General features: G+C 35.2%; 1 protein-coding gene across 1 annotated transcript in view; it reads left to right on the forward strand.

Moving 5' to 3' along the window:
• The window catches only part of DTWD2 (DTW motif tRNA-uridine aminocarboxypropyltransferase 2), a 112,312-nt gene that overhangs the window by 23,905 nt on the left and 63,098 nt on the right, over nucleotides 1–25,309 (forward strand). The window contains exons 2-4 of the mRNA XM_007455841.1: nucleotides 1,086–1,176; nucleotides 5,390–5,484; nucleotides 8,028–8,220. Of these exons, the coding sequence (XP_007455903.1) occupies nucleotides 1,086–1,176; nucleotides 5,390–5,484; nucleotides 8,028–8,220 (379 nt within the window). The remainder of the gene's footprint in view (nucleotides 1–1,085; nucleotides 1,177–5,389; nucleotides 5,485–8,027; nucleotides 8,221–25,309) is intronic.

Raw genomic sequence — 25,309 nt, forward strand, 5'->3', positions numbered from 1 at the left:
GGTAGATAATTGAACCAATTTACTCACACTGTGTTTTATTAATATAAGTATTTCTTATCTTAGGCTATAACTCAACATAAGTAAAATTGAGGAAACAGTTGATAGCAATCAGTTTTCTAGTAGTAAGTATGCTGTTGGGAATTCCCTTTAATATAACATTCACTTGTGTACTATTGTAATGGCATGTAACATCTGCCTATAATAGTGATCCATTGTGAAAATTTACTTCCATCATATACTGTATCTGGCCATTTGTTGAATTTCATATTATAAACACACATATTAAATATAGGATATAATGGTAAACTATCCATGTATATTCCTTCAATACCTTTGGAAGGACACACAAGAAACTAATCACTGGTTGTCCTTAGGGAAGAGAATGCACCAGGCTGGAGGACTGAGATGGGAAGTATACCCTTTTATTCCATCTGAATTTTGTAATAAGTATTTTTGAAACAATAGTAAAGCACTAAAAAGTAAGTAAAACAAAAACAACAAAGTAAACAATAACAAAAGGGAAAACAAATGGATAGACTGGCGTTCTGTGGATATAATTCTAGCCAAAAATACTTTGGTGGCCCATTTGGGTTTCTTCTCACAATTGGTAAGCTCTCCATGTTGACTGATGGCTAAGTTTGATTAGAACTCTCTTCTAGGTGGTAATTATATTCTAATATTTTATCATCATTTTGTTCCCGCCAACTTCAGATGATTTAGATCAATTGCCAGGTTTCTCTTTGACATGAGATCTGTTCTTGATTTGGAATGCAAATTATTAGAAGTGTTTCTTCATGAATAAAAAGACCATGGTGGTGACTTATGAGTATTCTTCCATTGAAGATAATTAAGGCAAGATTTTTTGAGGTACTTTCATCTATATGGATGGTAAAAAATTTACTTGAGTCTTTTTTCAAATTCTCATATTGAAAATATGATTGATTAAATTCATTCTTGGTATCATTTTGAAAAATGCAGCTTTAGCAAATCTATATAATGAAGTGAGATTATGTTCAAATTTTAGGTTATTGGTATATAATTTTATTTTAAACATACAGGTTTTCATTTTTTTTTCTGCCCTTTAGCCGACCTCAGAAAGTGTGTTTGTGTCCATTTCTACCAGTGCATCCTCTACACATCTCTACCCACTTGTACATAATTCAGCATCCAGCAGAGGTAAGATGTTATAAAATACACAATTTCAGATAGAATATTAGGATACAAGAGGAAGCATACAGATGAGCATACTCATCCCTTTCAGCTCTTCAGCATTTTTGAAAATAAATTGATGATAAATGCTATCTCTTTGGGAAAAAATAGTTTCTTTTATATATTATATGATAGTATAGTATCATATGCTTTATAGACAGACAAAAAATGTGTTGTTTCATAAAATGGTGTTATTTCGGGCTTCCCTGGTGGCGCAGTGGTTGGGAGTCCGCCTGCCGATGCAGGGGACACAGCTTCGTGCCCCGGTCTGGGAAGATCCCACATGCCGCGGAGCGGCTGGGCCCGTGAGCCATGGCCGCTGAGCCTGTGCATTCGGAGCCTGTGTTCCGCAGCGGGAGAGGCCGGAACAGTGAGAGGCCCGCGTACCGCAAAAAAAAAAAAAAAACAAAGGTGTTATTTCATAAAAAGTACATTGCTGAATTATATAATGAATATTGAATATATAGAAATTTAGAACTCCAACAATTTTGTATAGAGGAAAAAAAGATTTTGTGAGTAGAGAGCTAAGAAATTATTGCTTTTTAAATTTTGGTCATAGCTTGTATCCTTTGATGTCTTTTCTTATTAGGGCAGAGGTAATGCTCAGCATTTTAGTGTTATAAAATGAATGCGTAAAATAAATTTTTTACTTCTTTAAGTGAATAAAACAAATATGTATGTTTTACATGTATACATAAAAATAAATATATAAAAATATGTGTATGTGTTGTATAGAAAGACTTTTTAGTTAATAATTTCATATGTTGGTGAGAATTATGCATGTGCTAGTGTGAATATATGTTAGTAACTCTTGATTAACTGCAGTAATGAAGAGAGGAGGGAAGGAGATCATAGAAAACCAGAAATTATCATCAATACCAAACTAGTTGATGCATGGTACAAAAATGGGTTTAGTGTAAACTGAAGTTAAAACTCTTCCAGGCTTTTGAAGGAGAAATAATTTTTTCTTAAATTTCTGAGGTGTATACCACTTGAAGACTTTAACAAAGACATTAAAGGATATTAATCTATCACTTTCCTTTTCCAAATGATGAAGCAATTATTCTTTTATTGCAGATTGTTAAATATTTCATTTGTTGGGCAACCTTTATTTTTTCAGTGTTAACAACATGCTTTTGTCAGGATTGTGACACTTTAATCACTAGCATTATTTTACTGTGTTTAAACTTACAACATGGTGCAGCTCAAATTTACATAAAATGATAGCTTAGTGGCCATAACAGTTGTGGCTAAAACTTGACTTTTGATGATGAGTTCTGTTTTCATTTTGCCATATACATAGTATGGGGCCTTTTCATTCTTGTATGGTTCCAGACATAAGATGGCTTTTAAAATGTAGGTATTTTCATAGATTTGTGGCAGTTTTAATGTTTTCATATCTATTTGTTCCTTTTTTTCTTCATTCCTCTCTTGTCCTCCCCCCCCCCCCCCCCCACTTTCTCCTCCTTCTCTCCCTCCTTCCCTTCCTTCCTTCATAGTTAATTCACAGTTTAGATGATTCATCCATAATTGTGTGTGCTATAAATGTATTTTACGTATGTACAAGTACATCCATATTGTTTTTCCTTAAAGTTCCAAGGAACTTTACAATCTTAATCTAAGTCAGTCATACTTGGCTGCCTTGTGCTTAATCTCAGCATACTGTTTTCAATAAAAGAATAGGCCAATTTGATGACTTCCTCTAAAAAATGATTGAAAACCATTTGGATAGGCTCTAGGAGGGGGCTTTGAGAAAGGAAGACTTGATGGAGTGGATGAAATGGAGGTGATATGATGGAGCATTTTAAAGAGTAGGTATATGCATATAGAAAATTACTTAAGGATAAAAACAAAACAGTTATCTCAAGAATAACAAAAAACTTTACAAGAAAGAAACATTGTGTTAAATTGCTTGGGCTTTTGTGAACAACGTATATGTAGGCATTAATGATGTAAATACTGTTTATTGATTTAACTAAAAATATTAGAAGATGTAAGGGTAAGGAGTGTTGTAAGAAAGCTAAATTTTCATTTATTACAAGAGGCTGTAGTTATAGAATGCTGTAGTTAAGAGTAAGGCTCAGGAGTTTAAATCCTTAACAGCTCTGTAAACTCTATAACCCTGGGCAAGATAATTAACCTCTTTGTGCTTCAGTTTTGTCATTAGTGAAATGGACATAATAAAAAATATACTTCATTATTTGTTTGTGGTGCATAGTAAATGAATAATATATAAAATGCACTTAGAATTATATACGTTAAAGTTAGCTATTATGATGATAATAAATGGTAGTTTGTAGATAATATCTAAAATTGATAAGAAATAGCAAGACATATATAGAAATATGGACATAACTACTGGAAGAAATAGCTAGAAGAGTTAAAGTGATTGCCTCTAGGAAGTAGTATTGGGGAGTGTATCTGGGAACATTACAAATCTTTAGGCACCATTTAATTTGACTATTATACATGTGTTACTTTGACAAAAGTTTGGAAAGTGATTTAATTATGTGTCGAAGTCTCAATAGTGATGGCAAGGAGGGAAGAAAACAGTATGAGACACTGGAAAATGTCCTGAAACTTCCCTCTCACCTATCTCCTGCTAGTCCCATTCATCATAGGAGCTGCTCCAAATTGTTTTCAGGCTTCCTCAGAGTGCCAGCCTGCTACATGTTCCTTTTAGTTAAAATCCCAGCAAATTCTACCTCTTCTGTTTCCTTTTTGAACTTTTTATTAGGTAGATCAGTTTAACTACTCTCAGCATCTGTAAATTTACCTTTTACATGCTATTTTAATCAATACTTCCAAGACCCAGGGGTGAAAGAGGTAAACACAAAAATGTCCCTGAGGGTATATCTATGTGTGTGTTTGTGGTTGTTGAATACTGTTACTACAATACTTTTGGTTTCTGTTTAAACGTAAATAATGTAATTATAAATTTTTTAAATTACTTTTATAAATTCATATATAACTATTATTTTGTATATTAATTTACTAAATAACTCTGATATTCCTAAAGGAAAGTAAGTAATATTTGATATTCCTTTAGTACATTGTCTTTTTTACAGACACAAGTTATTCACTGTGAGGATATGTATATGCAGGATTATATAAACTGGTGAAGATAACATTGGGCTCTATGTAAGTAAACTGATTAGAGAGGGCCTCTGTCACTTATTTGATCAAGCATGACATTCCCAGATGGGCCAGTGGAGAAGAGCCAGGCAGTGACTGAGCACTATAGACCAAAATAACCAAGAAAAGTATGAGGCTAAAGCAGAATAGCTAAGCACCTGACTTTACTAAGGATTAAGAATGGAATTCTTGTGGCAACCAGAAAGGTGGTTTTTAGTGTTGGAAGTTAGGACGTTGAAAAAAAACCCACTGATTTATGGTGAACATTAACTATGATGATAGTTAATGCAATTTACAGAAATGGTCACCAGCTTTTTTCACACTAAAGTTATAATTTTTTTCTGTTTCCATACTTTATTCCTTGGAAGGAAGGCCATAAATCCAGCCCACACTCAAGTAGGAGGGAGAGATTAAACTCCACCTATGTTTATGTTTATTACTTAGAATTCTTCCATGAGGAAGATTTGTCACTTCTCTCCCATTTATTTATTCAATCATTTATTTATATCAGTCTAGACTCTGTATTTATTTTATACTTTGGGTTATAATCCAAATACTGTTATTTTGTTGCTCAAGTTGTTCCATTGGGTGCTCTTTAAGATTGGCTTCTGTGTCCCTTTGATATGCCCTATTGTTTTGTTTTTTTTGAGCACTTCCTTGCTTATGGGGCATAAATATCTAGGCAGTTATCTTCAAGTTGACATACTACAAAATGTAATTACTAGTGAAATAAAAAGTTTGTCAGAATAAATGAATTCAATTTAGTTAAATACAAATTTACATTTTTCATAATCTTTATTATTTAGATTAATGTTATCCTTTTTGATCAGTAAACATGTAAATACACCCAAATAGAATAAAAATATACACTTATATTTAATACTGATAAGTCAGAGAAACTATAGCTCTTTGTATTAAACTGTGGTCTGTAGTAAAAGACTTGTGAAAATTATACATAATGCTGTGAATCAGATGTTCATCAAGAAGTTTTAAAGGTGTGTTTATCTAATTAGAATCTACATTTTAATTAATTTTTTAATTACAGGAAAACAAGGTGTTGCGGACAGTTCCTCTGCTAGCAGCATGTCTCCCCCAAGATAAGTGTAAAGTCAAGATTGGTCGTCGCTTCAGTGAGGAAAGGTAAATGAACTTTTAGGGCAACTTAAATGAATTCTTTTTTTACTTTAAAAATGGTTTCCTTCAAGTTACCTATTAGACCTAGAACATGGTACATTGGAAATGGTTTAAAAATTTAATTTCTGCCTTCTCTCTCAAAATAATACAAGTAAGCAAAACATAAACAAAAACAGACCAAAATGGAATAAACAAATTATAGCATTATCTAAATTCCATGGTATATATGTTGAGCCTAAAAGGCATGTATATTTCCTGTTTATTTCATTTTTGTTAAGATATTTTATTTCAGGATATTAGGGTACTTGTATTAGATTTAGTTAATGATTTTCTTTCTTTTTCTTTTACAATTATATATGATATACATTTATATAAACATATATTCATTTCTAGCCCATGAAGGCTTTCCTAAGGTACAGTGACTAGAACTATATTTAGTGTTCCAGTTATAGGCACATCCATATTTTAAAAAAATGATAGAATGCCTTCTCTTGTTGTGTTTAAAATATTTTTTTTTTGATGAGGCCCAGTATGTGCAGCAGTTTGTTAGTTGATAGCTTCACAGACAGTTCTGTAATATTCTTGGATCTTATTTTATACCGTATTACAGTGTAATACAGAACCCATTATTATAAATATATATAATATACTGTATGTATATTGAAATTTTTCTACAAGTTGTTTCTTACCTTTGAAGCATATTCGTTGCTTTTCTACCTATTTCTACCTATACAGAGCCTTCACAAATTACTTTGATCCTATCTACACAGTTAAATATATTTTTAGATTTCTTTTTCAGTTCACTTATGAAAATGCTAAGTAAGACTAGTGGCAGCGCCAAGCCCAAGGAATTGACCAAACTTTTTCCTTCCTTTATTATTTTAGCTTTATATTATGAAAACATCATGTTAGATCTTTATAGAATCATTTTTTTTCCTTTCTCTGAAACTATTGGTTAGGCATTCTTTTCTCATATAGATTTTTCTTTTGCACAGTTTACATTGCCTTGTCCACCAGAGGTGAGCTTTGCTCTGGGCTTGGTGCTGCTGTTGCAGATTCTGCCATTTTGTTGGGAGTGGAAGCACCATCCAGAGCTCTTCACATGGGGAGCAACCACATAATTTACACTGTGACACTTCTTTCACACAGAGGCTCTTTATAATGATAGTTTCTCTATAATTCTTGGACAGATGTGGATATATAATCTGCCAGCTTGGATCTCGGTTATTTTATTGCAAAAATGGTGAGCGTCTATGGTGGTAGAAGTGGAAACTCTCTTGGTCATCCCTGACATTTGGCTATCTAACCCTTCCACAGTTGTGCGTCGGGATGAGAAACTTGATATTTTTCTAAATAGCCTATCCCATTTTGAGCCTATGATATTAAGCTCAGTATTTTTGATGGTACCAAATACAGTGCTTACTCAGTAAATTATTATTCATGTACGGATTTTAAACTAAAGCTGATTAAGATTATTGATTTAATATTAATCTGGTAATTGAATGATTTATTTATTTATTTTTATAAATTTATTTATTTTATTTGTTTATTTTTGGCTGCATTGGGTCTTTGTTGCTGCGTGTGGGCTTTCTCTAGTTGTGGCGAGTGGGGGCTACTCTTCGTTGAGGTGCGCAGGCTTCTCACTGCAGTGGCTTCTCTTGTTGTGGAGCATAGGCTCTAGGTGTGAGGGCTTCAGTAGTTGTGGCACGTGGGCTCAGTAGTTGTGGCTCACGGGCTCTAGAGTGCAGGCTCAGTAGTTGTGGTGCACAGGCTTAGTTCTCCACAGCATGTGGGATCTTCCCTGACCAGGGCTTGAACCCATGTCCCCTGCAGTGGCAGGCAGATTCTTAACCACTGTACCACCAGGGAAGTCCTGAATGATTGATTTAGTTTTTTGTTAAAGTATGTGATGTAACCATGGGGGAATGATTAAGAGACTTATTACTTTTAGTATCCTTTGTAAATGGAATTTAAAAATACTTACTTTCAGTTTTTTGCCACTAGTATATAAGAAAACAGTTGGGCTTTGTGTATTAACCCTGTATACTATGACTTTCTAAATTTATTTGTTAATTGTAGAAATTGTTTTGTAGATTCCCTAGAACTTTCAATGTAAGTAGGATTATCTGCAGATAGGGTCATTTATATTTCTTCCTTTCTGATGTTTATGCCTTTTATTTCTTTTTCTTGCCTTATTGTAGTAACTGGGACCTTCAGTACAATGTGTATTATGAGTGGCAAAAGCCCCTATCTTTACCTTGATACCAATCTAAAAGGACGTTGTTAGAGCTGGTATTGGCTGTATATTTTTGTAGATGCTACTTATTATTATAGTTTGAAAACTATACCATTTATTGTCTTTGACTTTTAACTTGTCTCCTTCCCCCTCAAGTTTGTTTTGTTGCTTGCAGACAGAGGCTGTGTCATTCTTTATTATATCTCTAGTGCCAAAATGCTTTGACATGTATTTTTGAATGAAGTTCAATAAGAATAATAAAACTCCACCCCCCCCCACCAGGTTAATAACGACTTTTATTTTAAACTTTTAGAGATCCTGAACTTTCAACTGTTTGTCGGAAGTCTGATACATTAATATTATATCCAGGGGCTGAAGCTGCTAATTTGGAAGAATTTTTATTAGATTCTCCTATTTATCCTTCCACAATCATCATTGTCGATGGTACATGGAGCCAGGCTAAGGACATCTTCTACAAGAATTCCTTGTTCCGACTGCCTAAACAGGTAAACTAGTATTTTAACATAGAGTAAATACAAATATATAGTTATTTTCTGTGAGATGACACACATATGCATTTATATATGAATTTGATGGTGTTTAGATATGTGAATGTATGTACAGAGGTATGTATATGCTTGTGTGTATGTTTTATATGTAAGCAGAAAATTTCAAATTTGTCCTTCTTTGTCAACTCCTACCATCAAATGTCACCATAGTTTAGGCATTTAGCTGTATTAAAAGTTTCTCAGACATTTAATCAGAGCAGTGTAAGAATTTTTATTTCTATGTGTATTAATGTTTTTGTTAAGAAGTGTTATGTTTAAATATTTTTGGAATACTAAATTACTTTGTTCTTATTAGGCATGACTGAGTTTTTATGAAATACTTTTTTTGTCATTCATGATTATAATCATATGGTTTATCCTTCAATTTGTTGATGTAATTGATGATGATACATTTCCTAATGTGGGACTGTTCTTGTATTATTAGAATGAACTCTACCGGGTCATATTGTACTACCCTTTTGATATATTACAGAAGCTTATATTTTAGTTAATGGCTTTAAATTATAATTTATATATCTTATGTACTTTTATTATAATATTTGGGTACTAAGATAATGGTAACTTCACCAAATAAATAGGAGAGATTTTAATATTTTTATGTGGCTTGGAATAGTTTAAATAATAGTTAACCTAACTTCATTTAGGTGAACTTGAGATGCTGCCATTTTGTTGTATATGTACAGGATGGTGGGCTGGGAAGCCTTTGTCACGAACCTATAGTACCTATTTCAACTTCCCCCTAAATGACTCTGTCCCTGAATTTGTTTTCCTTGGGGGAGGGGGGATGGATTGTACCATGAATAAGAAGTATTAATTTTTTTAAAGACAAATTGACTTTGAAGATATAAAAAGTTCACTGCAAGAAATAAAAATTGTGAATGAAGAAAAAAAAAATAGTTTTGCTCCTTAAAAATTACATGGAGCTCTATGGTGAAGCCACCTGATACTGGTCTCTTTAAAATGGTAACTTTAAAACCCTTCTTTCAAACTCTTTCATGAAAATTATTCAAGCTTTCTACTTCTATTTGCTTCATTTTTTAATAGTTTATCTTTTCTAGGGAATTATTCCTTTCCCTTGGGTTAACAAATTATTTGCCATATACCTATATATTCTTAAGTACTTATTTTAATTTCTTCTGGGTGTTTCCCTTTTTTTTTCCTAATCAAACACACACACACACACACACACACACACACACACACACACACACACTTTTCTCCCCCATGAACAGACTCAAGAGGGATTTCCCTGTTTATTGAGCTTTTAGAAGTATTAGCCTTTAGATTGTTTTAATGGCTATTAAACTTTATTCTTACTTCATCAATTTGAACTTTTACCTTGATCAATTTATTTTACCTTTTTCAGCTAAATTATTTTTTCTGATTGTAAGATTTGTGCTATAAGTACTATGTTTCTTTATTAAGATTAGTGAGTTTCTTCTTTAATAATAAAGGGAAAGACTGTAATGTTTCTTCTTAGTATAATTGTCATTGTATCCTATAGTTTTGGATTGATGTGTTTTTGTATCTATAGCATTGATATAATTTGTAATTTGTTTTGATTTTTTTTCTACCCATGGATTATCAGAGTTCTTAATTCTCAAGTGTTATAACATTTTTGTAGCTATTTTTATTTTTATTTCTTATTTTGTTGGATCATGATAAAATAACATTGCCAACAATATTGTGAATAATTTTATAATTTTTATCAGGGTGAGTACATGGCAAATTTTTGTGCATGTTCTATGAATATAAAAAATTTACCTTCTCTATTTAGCAATGAAAGTGTTTACAGTTTTTTAGAGTTTGTTATTTGCGGTTTTACTTTATGCTTTTGATTTTGGCATGCCCGGGCTATTCTATATTGAAAAAGGTATATGGAAAGCTTCTATTTGTGTGTTTTTAATGAAGTTATTCCTACATTTTCTTCTTTTTAAATTTATTTTATTTATTTGTGTTTGGCTGTGTTGGGTCTTCGTTGCTGCGCGTGGGCTTTCTCTAATTGCGGTGAGCGGGGGGTACTCTTTGTTGCAGTGTGCAGGCTTCTCATTGCAGTGGCTTCTCTTGTTGCAGAGTGTGGGCTCTAGGCATAGGGGCTTCAGTAGTTGTGGCATGCAGGCTCAGTAGTTGTGGCTTGTGGGCTGTAGAGCACAGGCTCAGTAGTTGTGGCCTCTGGACTTAGTTGCTCCACGGCATGTGGGATCTTCCCGGACCAGGGCACGAACATGTTCCCTGAATTGGCAAGCAGATTCTTAACTACTGCACCACCAGGGAAGTCCCCCCTTTTTTCTTTTTCCTTTTTTTTTTAATAAATTTATTTTTATTTATTTATTTTTGGCTGCATTGGGTCTTCGTTGCTGTGTGTGGGCTTTCTCTAGTTGTGGCGAGAAGGGGCTGCTCAGCAGTTGTGGCCCACGGGCCCAGCCGCTCCGCAGCATGTGGGATCCTCCTGGGCCAGGGCTCGAACCCGTATCCCCCGCATTGGCAGGCAGATTCCCAACCACTGTGCCGCCAGGGAAGTCCCCCCCCCTTTTTTCTTTCCTACATTTTCAATAGTTTTTGTGTTATGTATTTTTTTTTAACATTTTATTGGAGTATAATTGCTTTAAAGTGCTGTGTTAGTTTCTGCTTTATAGCAAAGTGAACCAGCTATACATATACATATTTTCCCATATCGCCTACCTCTTGTATCTCCCTCCCACCCTCCCTATCCTACCCCTCTAGGTGGTCACAAAGCACCGAGCTGATCTCCCTGTACTATGTGGCTGCTTCCCACTAGCTATCTATTTTACATTTGGTAGTGTATATATGTCCATGCCACTCTCTCACTTTGTCCCAGCTTACCCTTCCCACTCCCCGTGTTCTCAAGTCCATTCGCTACATCTGCATCCTTATTCCTGTCCTGCCTCTAGGTTCTTCAGAACCATTTTTTTTTTCAGATTCCATATATATGTGTTAGCATACGGTATTTATTTTTCTCTTTCTGACTTACTTCACTCTGTATGACAGTCTCTAGGTCCATTCACCTCACTACAAATAACTCAATTTCATTTCTTTTTATGGTGGAGTAATATTTTATTGTATATATATGCCACATCTTCTTTATCGATTCATCTGTCACTGGACACTTAGGCTGATTCCATATCCTGGCTATTGAAAATAGAGTTGCAATGAACATTGTGGTACATGACTCATTTTGAATTATGGTTTTCTCAGGGTATATGCCTAGTAATGGGATTTCTGGGTCATATGGTAGTTAAGGAACCTCCATACTGTTCTCTATAGTGGCTGTATTGTTTTACATTCCCACCAACAGTGCAAGAGTGTTCCCTGTTCTCCACACCCTCTCCAGCATTTATTGTTTGTAGAATTTTTGATGATGGCCATTCTGACTGGTGTGAGGTGATACCTCATTGTAGTTTTGATTTGCATTTCTGTAATGATTAGTGATGTTGAGCATCCTTTCATGTGTTTGTTGGCAATCTGTATATCTTCTTTGGAGAAATGTCTATTTAGGTCTTTGGCTCATGTTTGGATTGGGTTGTTTGTTTTTTTGATGTTGAGCTGCATGAACTGCTTGTAAATTTTCGAGATTAATCCTTTGTCAGTTGCTTCATTTGCAAATATTTTCTCCCATTCTGAGGGTTGTCTTTTCATCATATTTATGTTTTCCTTTGCTGTGCAAAAGCTTTTAAGTTTCATTAGGTCCCATTTGTTTGTTTTTGTTTTTATTTCCATTTTTCTAGGAAGTGTTTGAAAAAGTATCTTGCTGTGTTAAATGTCATAAAATGTTCTGCCTGTGTTTTCCACTAAGAGTTTTATAGTGTCTGGCCTTACATTTAGGTCTTTAATCCATTTGGAGTTGATTTTTGTGTATGGTGTTAGGGAGTGTTCTAATTTCATTCTTTAACATGTAGCTGTCCAGTTTTGCCAGCACCATTTATTGAAGACGCTGTATATTCTCCATTGTATATTCTTGCCTCCTTTATCAAAGATAAGGTGACCATATGTATGTGGGTTTATCTCTGGGCTTTCTATCCTGTTCCATTGATCTATGTTTCTGTTTTTGTGCCAGTACCATACTGTCTTGATTACTGTAGCTTTGTAGTATAGTCTGAAGTCAGGAAGCCTGATTCCTCCAGCTCCTTTTTTCTTTCTCAAGATTGCTTTGGCTATTCGGGGTCTTTTGTGTTTCCATACAAATTGTGAAACCTTTTTTTCTAGTTCTATAAAAATACCATTGGTAGTTTGATAGGGATTGCATTGAATCTGTAGATTGCTTTGGGTAGTAGAGTCATTTTCATAACATTGGTTCTTCCAATTCAAGAACATGGTATATCTCTCCATCTGTTTGTATCATCTTTAATTTCTTTCATCATTGTCTTATAGTTTTTTGCATACAGGTCTTTTGTCTCCTTAAGGTAGGTTTATTCCTAGGTATTTTATTCTTTTTGTTGCAGTGGTAAATGGGAGTGTTTCCTTAATTTTTTTTTTTTCAGATTTTTCATCATTTGCATATAGGAATGCAAGAGATTTCTGTGCATTAATTTTGTATCCTGCTACTGTACAAAATTCATTGATTAGCTATAGTAGTTTTCTGGTAGAATCTTTAGGATTCTCTATGTATAGAATCATGTCATCTGCAAACAGTGACAGCTTTACTTCTTCTTTTCTGATTTGGATTCCTTTTGTTTCTTTTTCTTCTCTGATTGCTGTGGCTAAAACTTCCAAAACTATGTTGAATGACAGTGGTGAGAGTGGACAGCCTTGTCTTGTTCCTGATCTTAGAGGAAATGGTTTCAGTTTTTTACCACTGAGAATGATGTTGGCTGTGGGTTTGTCATACGTCATCTTTATTATGTTAAGGGAAGTTCCTTCTATCCCTACTTTGTGGAGGATTTTTTTCATAAATGGGTGTTGAACTTTGTTGAAAAGTTTTTCTGCATCTACTGAGATGATCATATGAATTTTCTCCTTCAATATGTTAATATGGTTTATCACATTGATTAATTTGCATAAATTGAAGAATCCTTGCATTCCTCTGATAAACCCCATTTGATCATTGTGTATGATCCTTTTAATGTGCTGTTGGATTCTGTTTGCTAGTATTTTGTTGATGATTTTTGCATCTGTGTTCATCAGTGATATTGGCCTGTAGTTTTCTTTCTTTGTGACATCTTTGTCTGGTTTTGGTATCATGGTGATGGTGGCCTCGTAGAATGAGTTTGGGAGTGTTCCTCCCTCTGTATATTTTGGAAGAGTTTGAGAAGGATAGGTGTTAGCTCTTCTCTAAATGTTTGATGGAATTCACCTGTGAAGCCATCTGGTCCTGGGCTTTTGTTTGTTGGAAGATTTTTAATCACAGTTTCAATTTCATTACTTGTGATTGGTCTGTTTATATTTTCTGTTTCTTCCTGGTTCAGTGTCAGAAGGTTGTGCTTTTCTAAGAATTTGTCCATTTCTTCCAGGTTGTCCATTTTATTGGCATAGAGTTACTTGTAGTAATCTCTTATGATCCTTTGTATTTCTGCACTGTGAATTGTTACTTCTTCTTTTTCATTTCTAATTCTATTGATTTGAGTCTTCTCCCTTTTTTTCTTGATGAGTTTGGCTAATGGTTTATTAATTTTGTTTATCTTCTCAAAGAAGCAGCTTTTAGTTTTATTGATCTTTGCTATTGTTTTCTTCATTTATTTCTGATCTGATCTATTTGGTTTCTTTCTTTCTGCTAACTTTTGGGGTTTTTTGTTCTTTTTTCTCTATTTGCTTTAAGTGTAAGGTTAGGTTGTTTATTTGAGATGTTTCTTGTTTCTGGAGGTAGGATTATTGCTCTAAACTTCCCTCTTAGAACTGCTTTTGCTGCATCCCATAGGTTTTGGGTTGTCGTGTTTTCATTATTTGTTTCTAGGTATTTTTTTTTATTTCCTTTTTGATTTCTTCAGTGATCTCTTGGTTTTTATGTAGTGTATTGTTTAGCCTCCATGTGTTTATATTTTTTTTACAGGTTTTTTCCTTAATTGTTATCTAGTCATATAGCACTGTGGTCAGAAAAGATATCTGATACTATTTCAATTTTCTTAAATTTACCAAGGCTTGATTTGTGACCCAAGATATGATCTATCCTGGAGAATGTTCCATGCGTACTTGAGAAGAAAGTGTATTCTGTTGTTTTTGGGTGGAATGTCCTATAAGTATCAATTAAGTCCATCTTGTTTAATGTATCATTTAAAGCTTGTGTTTCCTTATTTATTTTCATTTTGGATGATCTGTCCTTGGTGAAAGTGGGTTGTTAAAGTGCCCTACTGTGATTATGTTACTGTCAATTTCCCCTTTTATGGCTGTCAGCATTTGCCTTACGTATTAAGGTGATCCTATGTTGGGTGAATAAATATTTACAATTGTTATATCTTCTTGGATTAATCCCTTGATCATTATGTAATTTCCTTTGTCTCTTGTAATAGTCTTTATTTTAAAGTCTATTTTGTGTGATATGAGAATTGCTACTCTGGCTTTCGTTTGATTTCCATTTGTATGGAATATCTTTTTCCACCTTCTCACTTTCAGTCTGTATGTGTCTCTAGGTCTGAAGTGGGTCTCTTGTAGACAGCATATATACAGGTCTTGTTTTTGTGTCCATTCAGCCAGTCTGTGCCTTTTGGTGGGAGCATTTAATCCATTTACATTTAAGGTAATTATCAATATGTATGTTCCTGGTACCATTTTCTTGATTGTTTTGGGTTTTTTATTGTAGGTGTTTCACTTCTCTTGTGTTTCCTGACTAGAGAAGTTCCTTTAGCATTTGTTGGTGCTGAATTCTCTTAGCTGTTGCTTTTCTGTAGAGGTTTTAATTTCTCTGTCGAATCTGAATGAAATCCTTGCTGGGTAGAGTAATGTTGGTTGTAGCTTTTTCCCATTCATCACTTTAAATATGTTCTGCCAGTCCCTTCTGGCTTTCAGAGGTTCTCCTGAAAGATCAGCTGTTAACCTTATGGGGATTCCTGTGTATATTATTTGTCATTTTTCCCTTGCTGCTTTTAATATTTTTTCTTTGTCTTTAATTTTTGCCAATTTGATTACTATGTGTCTCAGCATGTTTCTCCTTTGGTTTATCCTTTTATGGGACTCTCTGTGCTTCCTGGACTTCATTAAGTATTTCCTTTCCCATATTAGGGAAGTTTTCAACTATAATCTCTTCAAATATTTTCTCAGTCCCTTTCTTTTTCTCTTCTTCTTCTGGGACCCCTATAATTCAAATGTTGGTGCGTTTAATGTTCTCCCAGTGGTCTCTGAGACTCTCCTCATTTCTTTTCGTTCTTTTTACTTTATTCTGTCTGTCATAGTTATTTCCACTATTTTATTTTCCAGCTCACTTATCTGTTCTTCTGCCTCAGTTATTCTGCTATTGATTCCTTCTAGAGAATTTTTAATTTCATTTTTGAGTTGTTCAGCATTGTTTGTTTTCTCTTTAGTTCTTCTAGATCCTTGTTAAACGTTTATTGTATTTTCTCTGTCCTATTTCCAAGATTTTGGATCATCTTTACTGTCATTACTCTGAATTATTTTTCAGGTAGACTGCCTATTTCCTCTTCATTTGTTAGGTCTGGTGGGTTTTTACCTTGCTCCTTCATCTGCTGTTTCTCTGTCTTCTCATTTTGCTTAACTGACTGTGTTTAGGGTCTACTTTTCTCAGGCTGCATGTTCGTAGTTCCTGTTGTTTTTGGTGTCTGTCCCCTGTGGTAAGGTTGGTTCAGTTGGTTGTGTAGGTTTCATGGTGGAGGGGACTAGTGCCTGTGTTGTGATGAATGAGGCTGGATCTTGTCTTTCTGGTGGACAGGACCATGTCCAGTAGTGTGTTTTTTGGTGTCTGTGGCTTTATTATGATTTCAGGTAGCCTCTCTGCTAATGGGAGGGGTTGTGTTCCTGTCTTCCTAGTTGTTTGGCATAGGGTGTCCAGCACTGTAGATTGCTGGTTGTTGAGTGGAGCTGAGTCTCAGCCTTGAGATGGAGATCTCTGGGAGAGCTTTCGCTGTTTGATATTACATGGCGCTGGGAGGTCTCTGGTGGAGCAATGTCCTGAACTTGGCTTTCCCACCTCTGACACAGGCCTGACACATGGCCAGAGCACCAAGACCTTGTCAGCCACACGGCCATGTATGTGGGGAGTTTCTTGCCTTTTGGGATTTCTCAGGTCTTCTGCCAGCATTCAGTAGGTGTTCTGTAGGAGTTGTTCCACATGTAGATTTATTTCTGATGTATATGTGGGGAGGATGGTGATCTCCTTGTCTTATTCCTCTGCCATGTTGAAGGTCTCCCTTGTGTTATGTATTTATCATTCTCCAGGATAGATCATATTTTTGGGTTTATACAACCCATGAACTTGGTGAAAAATAAATGTGAAACCCTGATTCTGAGATCTTAATCTCAAATTCTTCGTAGTTTTTATTCTCTTTGACTAAAATTTTGGCATGGTTTTTAGATGAGACTCAAATATGCGTAACAGTTCTATAATACAGTTAATATGTTGAGTGCTTTGAATGGGTCAGTCCCATTTCCAGGTGCTTTACATATATTACCTTATTTAATCATTCTCCAAATCCTATGAGGCAACTATTGTTATTAGTTAACAGATGAGGAAACTGAGGCTGAGATGTTAAATAATTTGCTTTAGAAAACTGCAGTACTTCATAGTAGAATTGCGATTGAACCCATCTAGTTTAGAACCAAAGTCTCTGGTCTTAAACAAAGTAGTATCCCTCTTCTAAAATGGAAAATTTCCATCTGGGATATTTACATATAATAGCTTCTGTAGGTTTATCTAACTTCTTTAGTCCCTGTGTTCTCAAGAACCAAATAAAAAGCATGCATGCTGTTAGAATGTGGCACATTCCAGGTGAAATTTTATGTTCACATTATATTTAGATATTTCTCAATATACAAAAAAAAGTTTGATGAAACTTATATGTGTAAAACATTTTTGCAAATATTCGAATTTTTTTTCTTTTTTGCATGGATATGCCATGTCTGCATCTCTCATCTTTCATTTTGTGGTAACTACATGACTACCAGAGAAATGAAGTACAGTCACATTAAAAAGATTAAAAGCTATTTTAAATATGAAAATTCACCAAAACTATTTATCTCTTTTAAATTGAGTAGCAGATAAGGAAATAGGTAAATAATCTTCCTATTCCTGCCATGCCATACATTTCTATCTTCTTTTCCTCTTCTTGTTTTTCCAAACTAGAAGCCAATGTAGTCTGATATATATTAAACCTTTAAATGGGTATCTCACAACCAGAAGATAAAAGAAAATGCTTAAAAGAAACATCAGATAGATTTGAGATGGGGGAAAATACTGTCATAAACTAAAGTGAAATGGTGAATGGCTCTTGAGAAGACTGTGAATTAGAAAAATGCTTCATAAGCTTGGATTTCTTAGAAATGAATAAGATAAAGTGAAAATCTCAAAAAGTGGGTCGTAGATATAAAAACAAAGTTTGCAAAATAGAAAATAAATGTACTTTTAATGCTCATTTACCCTAGTAATCATATGTCAACAAGATACTAAGTTGTAAACTTATATGCTGAAAAAATTTCAAACTTAAAGAACAGTTTCAAGAATAATACAAAGTTCCCTTAAATACCCTCAACTGCTAACTTTGTTCCATATATGCTTTATCATACTCTCTCTCCATATAATTATGGTTTTCTGAACCTTTTGAGAGTAAGGAATAGATATCTAAGTTTTACTTTCTTTTAAATGTATTTATTTATTTTTGAATTTTATTTTATTTATTTTTACACAGCAGGTTCTTATTAGTTATCCATTTTATACATATTAGTGTATATATGTCAATCCCAATCTCCCAGTTCATCACACACACACCCCCAACGACTTCCCCCCCTTGGTGTCCATACATGTGTTTTCTACATCTGTGTCTCAATATCTGCCCTGCAAACCAGTTCGTCTGTACCATTTTTCTAGGTTCCACATATATGCATTAATATACAATATTTGTTTTTCTCTTTCTGACTTACTTCACTCTGTATGACAGTCTCTAGATCCGTCCAGGTCTCTACAGATGACTCAATTTCGTTCCTTTTTATGGTTGAGTAATGTTGCTTTGTATATATGTACCACATCTTCTTTATCCATTCATCTGTCAATGGGCATTTAGGTTTCTTCCATGTCCTGTCTATTGTAAATAGTGCTGCAGTGAACATTGGTCTGCGTGTGTCTTTTTGAATTATAGTTTTCTCTGGGTATATGCCCAGTAGTGGGATTGCTGAATCATATGGTAATTCTATTATTAGTTTTTTAAGGATCCTCTGTACTGTTCTCCATAGTGGCTGTATCAATTTACATTCCCACCAACAGTGCAAAGAGGGTTCCCTTTTCTCCATACCCTCTCCAGCATTTGTTGTTTGTAGATTTTCTGATGATGCCCATTCTGACTGGTGTGAGGTGATACCTCATTGTAGTTTTGATTTGCATTTCTCTGATAATTAGTGTTGTTGAGCAGCTTTTCATGTTCTCCTTGGCCATCTGTGTGTCCTATTTGGAGAAATGTCTATTTAGGTCTTCTGCGCATTTTTGGATTGGGTTGTTTGTGTTTTTAATATTGAGCTGCATGAGCTGTTTATATATTTTGGAGATTAATCCTTTGTTGATTCGTTTGCAAATATTTTCTCCCATTCTGAGCATTGTCTTTTTGTCTTGTTTGTAGTTCCCTTTGCTGTGCAAAAGCTTTTAGGTTTCATTAGGTCCCAATTGTTTATTTTTGTTTTTATTTCCATTACTCTAGGAGGTAGATCAAAAAAGATCTTGCTGTGATTTATGTCAAAGAGTTTTTTCCTATCTTTTCCTCTAAGCGTTTTATGGTGTGTGGTCTTACATTTAGGTCTCTAATCCATTTTGAGTTTATTTTTGTGTATGGTGTTAGGGAGTGTTCTAATTTCATTCTTTTACATGTAGCTCTCCGGTTTTCCCTGAACCACTTATTGAAGTGACTGTCTTTTCTCCATTGTATATCCTTGCCTCCTTTGTCATAGATTAGTTGACCATAGGTGCGTGGGTTTATCTCTGGGCTTTCTATCCTGTTCCATTGATCTATATCTCTGTTTTTGTGCCAGTATCATATTGTCTTGATTACTGTAGCTTTGTAGTATAGTCTGAAGTCAGGGAGTCTGATTCCTCCTGCTCCGTTATTTTCCCTCAAGACTGCTTTGGCTATTCAGGGACTTTTGTGTCTCCATACAAATTTTAAGATTTTTTGTTCTAGTTCTGTAAAACATGCCAATGGTAATTTGATAGGGATTGCATTGAATCTGTAGATTACTTTGGTTAGTGTAGTCATTTTCACAATATTGTGAAATCCAAGAACATGGTATATCTCTCCATCTGTTTGTGTCATCTTTAATTTCTTTCTTCAGTGTCTTATAGTTTTCTGCATACAGGTCTTTTGTCGCCTTAGGTAGGTTTATTCCTAGGTATTTTATTCTTTCTGTTGCAGTGGTAAATGGGAGTGTTTCCTTAATTTCTCTTTCAGATTTTTCATCCTTAGTGTATAGGAATGCAAGAGATTTCTGTGCATTAATTATGTATATTTCTACTTTACCAAATTCATTGATTAGGTCTAGTAGTTTTCTGGTGGCATCTTTATGATTCTCTATGTATAGTTTCATGTCATCTGCAAACAGTGACAGTTTTACTTCTTCTTTTCCAATTTGTATTCCTTTTATTTCTTTTTCTTCTCTGATTGCTGTGGCTAGGATTTCCAAAATTATGTTGAATAATAGTGGTGAGAGTGGACATCCTTGTCTTGTTCCTGATCTTAGAGGAAATGCTTTCAGTTTTTCACCATTGAGAATGATGTTTGCTGTGGGTTTGTCATATATGGCCTTTATTATTTTGAGGTAGATTCCCTCTGTGCCCACTTTCTGGTGAGTTTTTATCATAAGTGGGTGTTGAATTTTATCAAATCCTTTTTCTGCTTCTATTGAGATGACCATATGTTTTTTTTTCCTTCAGTTTGTTACTCTGGTGTATCACATTGATTAATTTGTGTATATTGATGAATTCTTGCATCCCTGGGATAAATCCCACTTGATCATGGTGTATGATCCTTTTAATGTGCTGTGGATTCTGTTTGCTAGTATTTTGTTGAGGATTTTTGCATGTATATTCGTGAGTGATATTGGTCTGTACTTTTGTTTTCTTGCAGTATCTTTGTCTGGTTTTGGTATCAGGGTGATGGTGGTCTCATGGAATGAGTTTTAGAGGGTTCCTTCCTCTGCAATTTTTTGGAAGAGTTTGAGAAGGATGGGTGTTAGTTCTTCTCTAAATGTTTGATAGAATTCGCCTGTGAAGCCATCTGGGCCTGGACTTTTGTTTGTTGGAAGATTTTTCAATCACAGTTTCAATTTCATTACTTGTGATTGGTCTGTTCATATTTTCTGTTTCTTCCTGATTCAGTCTTGGAAGGTTTTACCTTTCTAAGAATTTGTCCATTTCTTCCAGGTTGTCCATTGTTTTGGCATACAGTTGCTCGTAGCAGTCTCTTCAGATGCTTTGTATTTCTGCAGTGTCTGTTGTAACTTCTTTTTCATTTCCAATTTTATTGATTTGGGCCCTCTCCCTCTTTTCCTTGATGAGTCTGGCTAAAAGTTTATCTAATTTTTAAAATCTTTTCAAAGAAGCAGCTTTTAGTTTCATTGATCTTTTCTATTGTTTTCTTCATCTCTATTTCGTTTTTTCTGCTCTGATCTTTATAATTTCTTTCCTTCTACTAACTTTGGGTTTTGTTTGTCCTTTCTCTAGTGGCCTTTCAGTGTAAGGTTAGGTTGTTTGAGATATTTCTTGTTTCCTGATGTAGGATTGTATTGCTCTAAACTTCCCTTTTAGAACTGCTTTTGCTACATCCCACAGGTTTTGGATTGTCATGCTTTCCTTTTCATTTGTCTCTAGGTATTTTTTGATTTCCCCTTTGATTTATTCAGTGATCCATTGGTTGTTTAGTAGCATTTTGATTAACCTCCATGTGTTTGTGTTTTTTACACTTTTTTCTTTTAGTTGATTTTTAATCTTATAGCATTGTGGTTGGAAAAGATGCTTGATATGATTTACATTTTCTTAAATTTACTGAGGCTCTCTTTGTGGCCCACATTTGATCAGTCCTGGAGATTGTTCCATGTGCACTTTATTTATTTATTTTTACAATTTGGCTGTTTTTTTTTCCTTCAGTTTGTTACTCTGGAGGAGTTTTTGCATGTATATTCATGAGTGATATTGGTCATGAGTGATATTTAATATTTGGCTGTTTGAGGTCTTCGTTGCTGTGTCCAGGGTCTCTCTAGTTTTGTTAAGCGGAGGCTACTCTTCATTGCAGTGCTCAGGCTCTAGGTGTGTGGGCTTCAGTAGTTGTGGCTCGCAGGCTCTCAAGTGCAGGCTTAGTAGTTTTGGCATGTGGGCTTAGTTGCTCTGCAACTTGTGGGATCTTCCTGGACCAGGGCTTGAACCTGTGTCCCCTGCATTGGCAGTCAGATTCTTAACCACTGAGCCACCAGGGAACCTCATCCATGTGCACTTTAGAAGAAAATGTATTCTGCTGCTTTTGGATTGAATGCTCTATAAATATCTATTAAGTCTCTCTGGTATAATGTGTCATTGAAGCCCTGTGTTTCCTTATTGGTTTTCTGTCTGGATGATCTGTTCTTTGATGAAAGTAGGTTGCTTCCATGACATGGCTATTGTAAATAGTGCTGCAATGAACATTGGGGTGCATGTGGTTTCTTTTTTGTTTGTTTGTTTGTTTTGGCTGTATTGGGTCTTTGTTGCTGTGCGCGAGCTTCCTCTAGTTGTGGTGAGCAAGGGCTACTCTTCCCTGCGGTGCGTGGGCTTCTCATTGCAGTGACTTCTCTTGTTGCAGAGCACAGGCTCTAGACACATGGGCTTCAGTAGTTGTGGCACGTGTGCTCAATAGTTGTGGTACACGGGCTTAGTTGCTCCGCGGCATGTGGGAACTTCTCGGAGCAGGGCTCGAACCCGTGTCCCCTGCATTGGCAGGCGGATTCTTAACCACTGCACCACCAGGGAAGCCCCTGCATGTGTATTTTTGAATTATGGTTTTCTCTGGGTATATGCCCAGTAGTGGGATTGCTGGGTCATATGGTAATTCTATTTTTTGTTTTTTAAGGAACCTCCATACTGTCCTCCATAGTGGCTGTATCAATTTACATTCCCACCAACAGTGCAAGAGGGTTCTCTTTTCTCCACACCCTCTCCAGCATTTGTTGTTTGTAGATTTTCTGATGATGCCCATTCTGGCTGGTGTGAGGTGATACCTCATTGTAGTTTTGATTTGCATTTCTCTAATAATTAGTGTTGTTGAGCAGCTTTTCATGTTCTCCTTGGCCATCTGTGTGTCCTATTTGGAGAAATGTCTATTTAGGTCTTCTGCGCATTTTTGGATTGGGTTGTTTGTGTTTTTAATATTGAGCTGCATGAGCTGTTTATATATTTTGGAGATTAATCCTTTGTCTGTTGATTCATTTGCAAACATTTTCTCTCATTCTGAGGGTTGTCTTTTCGTCTTGTTTATAGTTTCCTTTGCTGTGCAAAAGCTTTAAGTTTCATTAGGTCCCAATTGTTTATTTTTGCTTTTATTTCCATTACTCTAGGAGGTGAGTCAAAAAAGATCTTGCTGTGATTTATGTCAAAGAGTGTTCTTCCTATGTTTTCCTCTGAGAGTTTTATAGTGTCCATTCTTACATTTAGGTTCTTAATCCATTTTGAGTTTCTTTTTGAGTATGGTGTTAGGGAGTGTTCTAATTTCATTGTTTTACATGTAGCTGTCCAGTTTTCCCAGCACCGCTTATTGAAGAGAGTGTGTTTTCTCTATTGTATATTCTTGTCTCCTTTGTCATAGGTTAGTTGACCATAGGTGTGTGAGTTTATCTCTGGGCTTTCTATCCTGTTCCATTGATCTATATTTCTGTTATTATGCCAGTACCATATTGTCTTGATTACTGTAGCTTTGTAGTATAGTCTGAAGTCAGGGAGTGTGATTCCTCCAGCTCTGTTTTTTTCACTCAAGACTACTTTGGCTATTCGGGATCTTTTGTGTCTTCATATGAATTTTAAGATTTTTTGTTCTAGTTCTGTAAAAAATGCCATTGGTAATTTGATAGGGATTGCATTGAATCTGTAGATTACTTTGGTTAGTGTAGTCATTTTTACAATATTGATTCTTCTAATCCAAGTATATCTCTTTATCTGTTTTTGTCATCTTTAATTTCTTTCATCAGTGTCTTATAGCTTTCTGAGTGCAGGTCTTTTACTTCCTTAGGCCGTTTTATTCCTAGGTATTTTATTCTTTTTCTTGCAGTGGTGAATGAGATTGTTTCCTTAATTTCTCTTTCTGATCTTTCATTGTTAGTGTATAGGAATGCAAGAAATTTCTGTGCATTAATTTTGTATCCTGCAACTTTACCAAATTCATTGTTTACTTCTAAAAGTTTTCTGTGGCATCTTTAGGATTTTCTGTGTATAGTATCACATCCTCTGCAAACAGTGACAGTTTTACCTTCTCTTTTCCATTTTGTATTCCCTTTATTTCTTGTTCTTCTCTGATTGCTGTGGCTAAGACTTCCAAAACTATGTTGAATAATAGTGGTGAGAGTGGACACCATTGTTTTGTTCCTGATCTTAAATGAAATGCTTTCAGTTTTTCACTATTGAGAATGATGTTTGCTGTGGTTTGTCATATATGGCTTTTATTATGTTGAAGTAGGTTCCCTCTATACCCACTTTCTGGAGAGTTTTTTATCATAAATGGGTCTTGAATTTTGTCAAAAGATTTTTCTGCATCTATTGAGATGATCATATGGTTTTCAGTTTGTTAATATGGTGTATCACATTGGTTGATTTGCATATATTGAAGAATCCTTGTGTCCCTGGGATAAATCACACTTGATCATGGTGTATGATCCTTTTACTGTGCTGTTGGATTCTGTTTGCTAGTATTTTGTTGAGGATTTTTGCATCTATATTCATGAATGATATTGGTGTGTAATTTCCTTTTTTGGTGATATCTTTGTCTGGTTTTGGTATCAGGGTGATGGTGGCCTAATAGAATGAGTTTGGGAGTGTTCCTTCCTCTGCAATGTTTTGGAAGAGTTTGAGAAGGATGGGTGTTAGCTCTTCTCTAAATGTTTCATAGAATTCACCTGTGAAGCCATCCTGTCCTGGGCTTTTGTTTGTTGGAAGATTGTTAATCACAGTTTCAATTTCATTTCTTGTGAATGGGCTGTTCATATTTTCTATTTCTTCCTGGTTCAGTCTTTGGGAGATTGTACCTTTCTAAGAATTTGTCCATTTCTTCCAGGTTGTCCATTTTATTGGCATAGAGTTGCTTGTAGTAGTCTCTTATGATGCTTTGTGTTTCTGTGGTGTCCATTGTAACTTCTCCATTTTCATTTCTGATTTTATTGATTTGAGTCCTCTCCCTCTTTTTCTTGATGAGTCTGGCTAAAGGTTTATCAATTTTGTTTATCTTCTGAAATAACCAGTTTTTAGTTTTACAGATCTTTGCTATTGATTTCTTTGTTTCTATTTCACTTATTACTGCTCTGATCTTTTTTTTTTTTGCGGTACGCGGGCTTCTCACTGTTGTGGCCTCTCCCGTTGCAGAGCACAGACCCCAGACGTGCAGGTTCAGTGGCCATGGCTCACAGGCCCAGCCGCTCTGCGGCATGTGGGATCCTCCTGGACCGGGGCATGAACCCGTGTCCCCTGCATCGGCAGGCGGACTCTCAACCACTGCGCCACCAGGGAAGCCCCTGCTCTGATCTTTATGATACTTTCTACTGATTTTGGGTTTTGTTTGTTCTTCTTTCTCTATTTCCTTTGGGTATAAGGTTAGATTGTTTATTTGAGATTTTTTTTTTTGTTTCTGGAGGTAGGATTATATTGCTATAAACTTCCCTCTTAGAACTGCTTTTGCTGCATCCCATAGGTTTTGGATCG

This window comes from Lipotes vexillifer, unplaced genomic scaffold (assembly GCF_000442215.2).
Source record: "Lipotes vexillifer unplaced genomic scaffold, Lipotes_vexillifer_v1.1 scaffold78, whole genome shotgun sequence".
NCBI classification, from domain to species: Eukaryota; Metazoa; Chordata; class Mammalia; order Artiodactyla; family Lipotidae; genus Lipotes; species Lipotes vexillifer.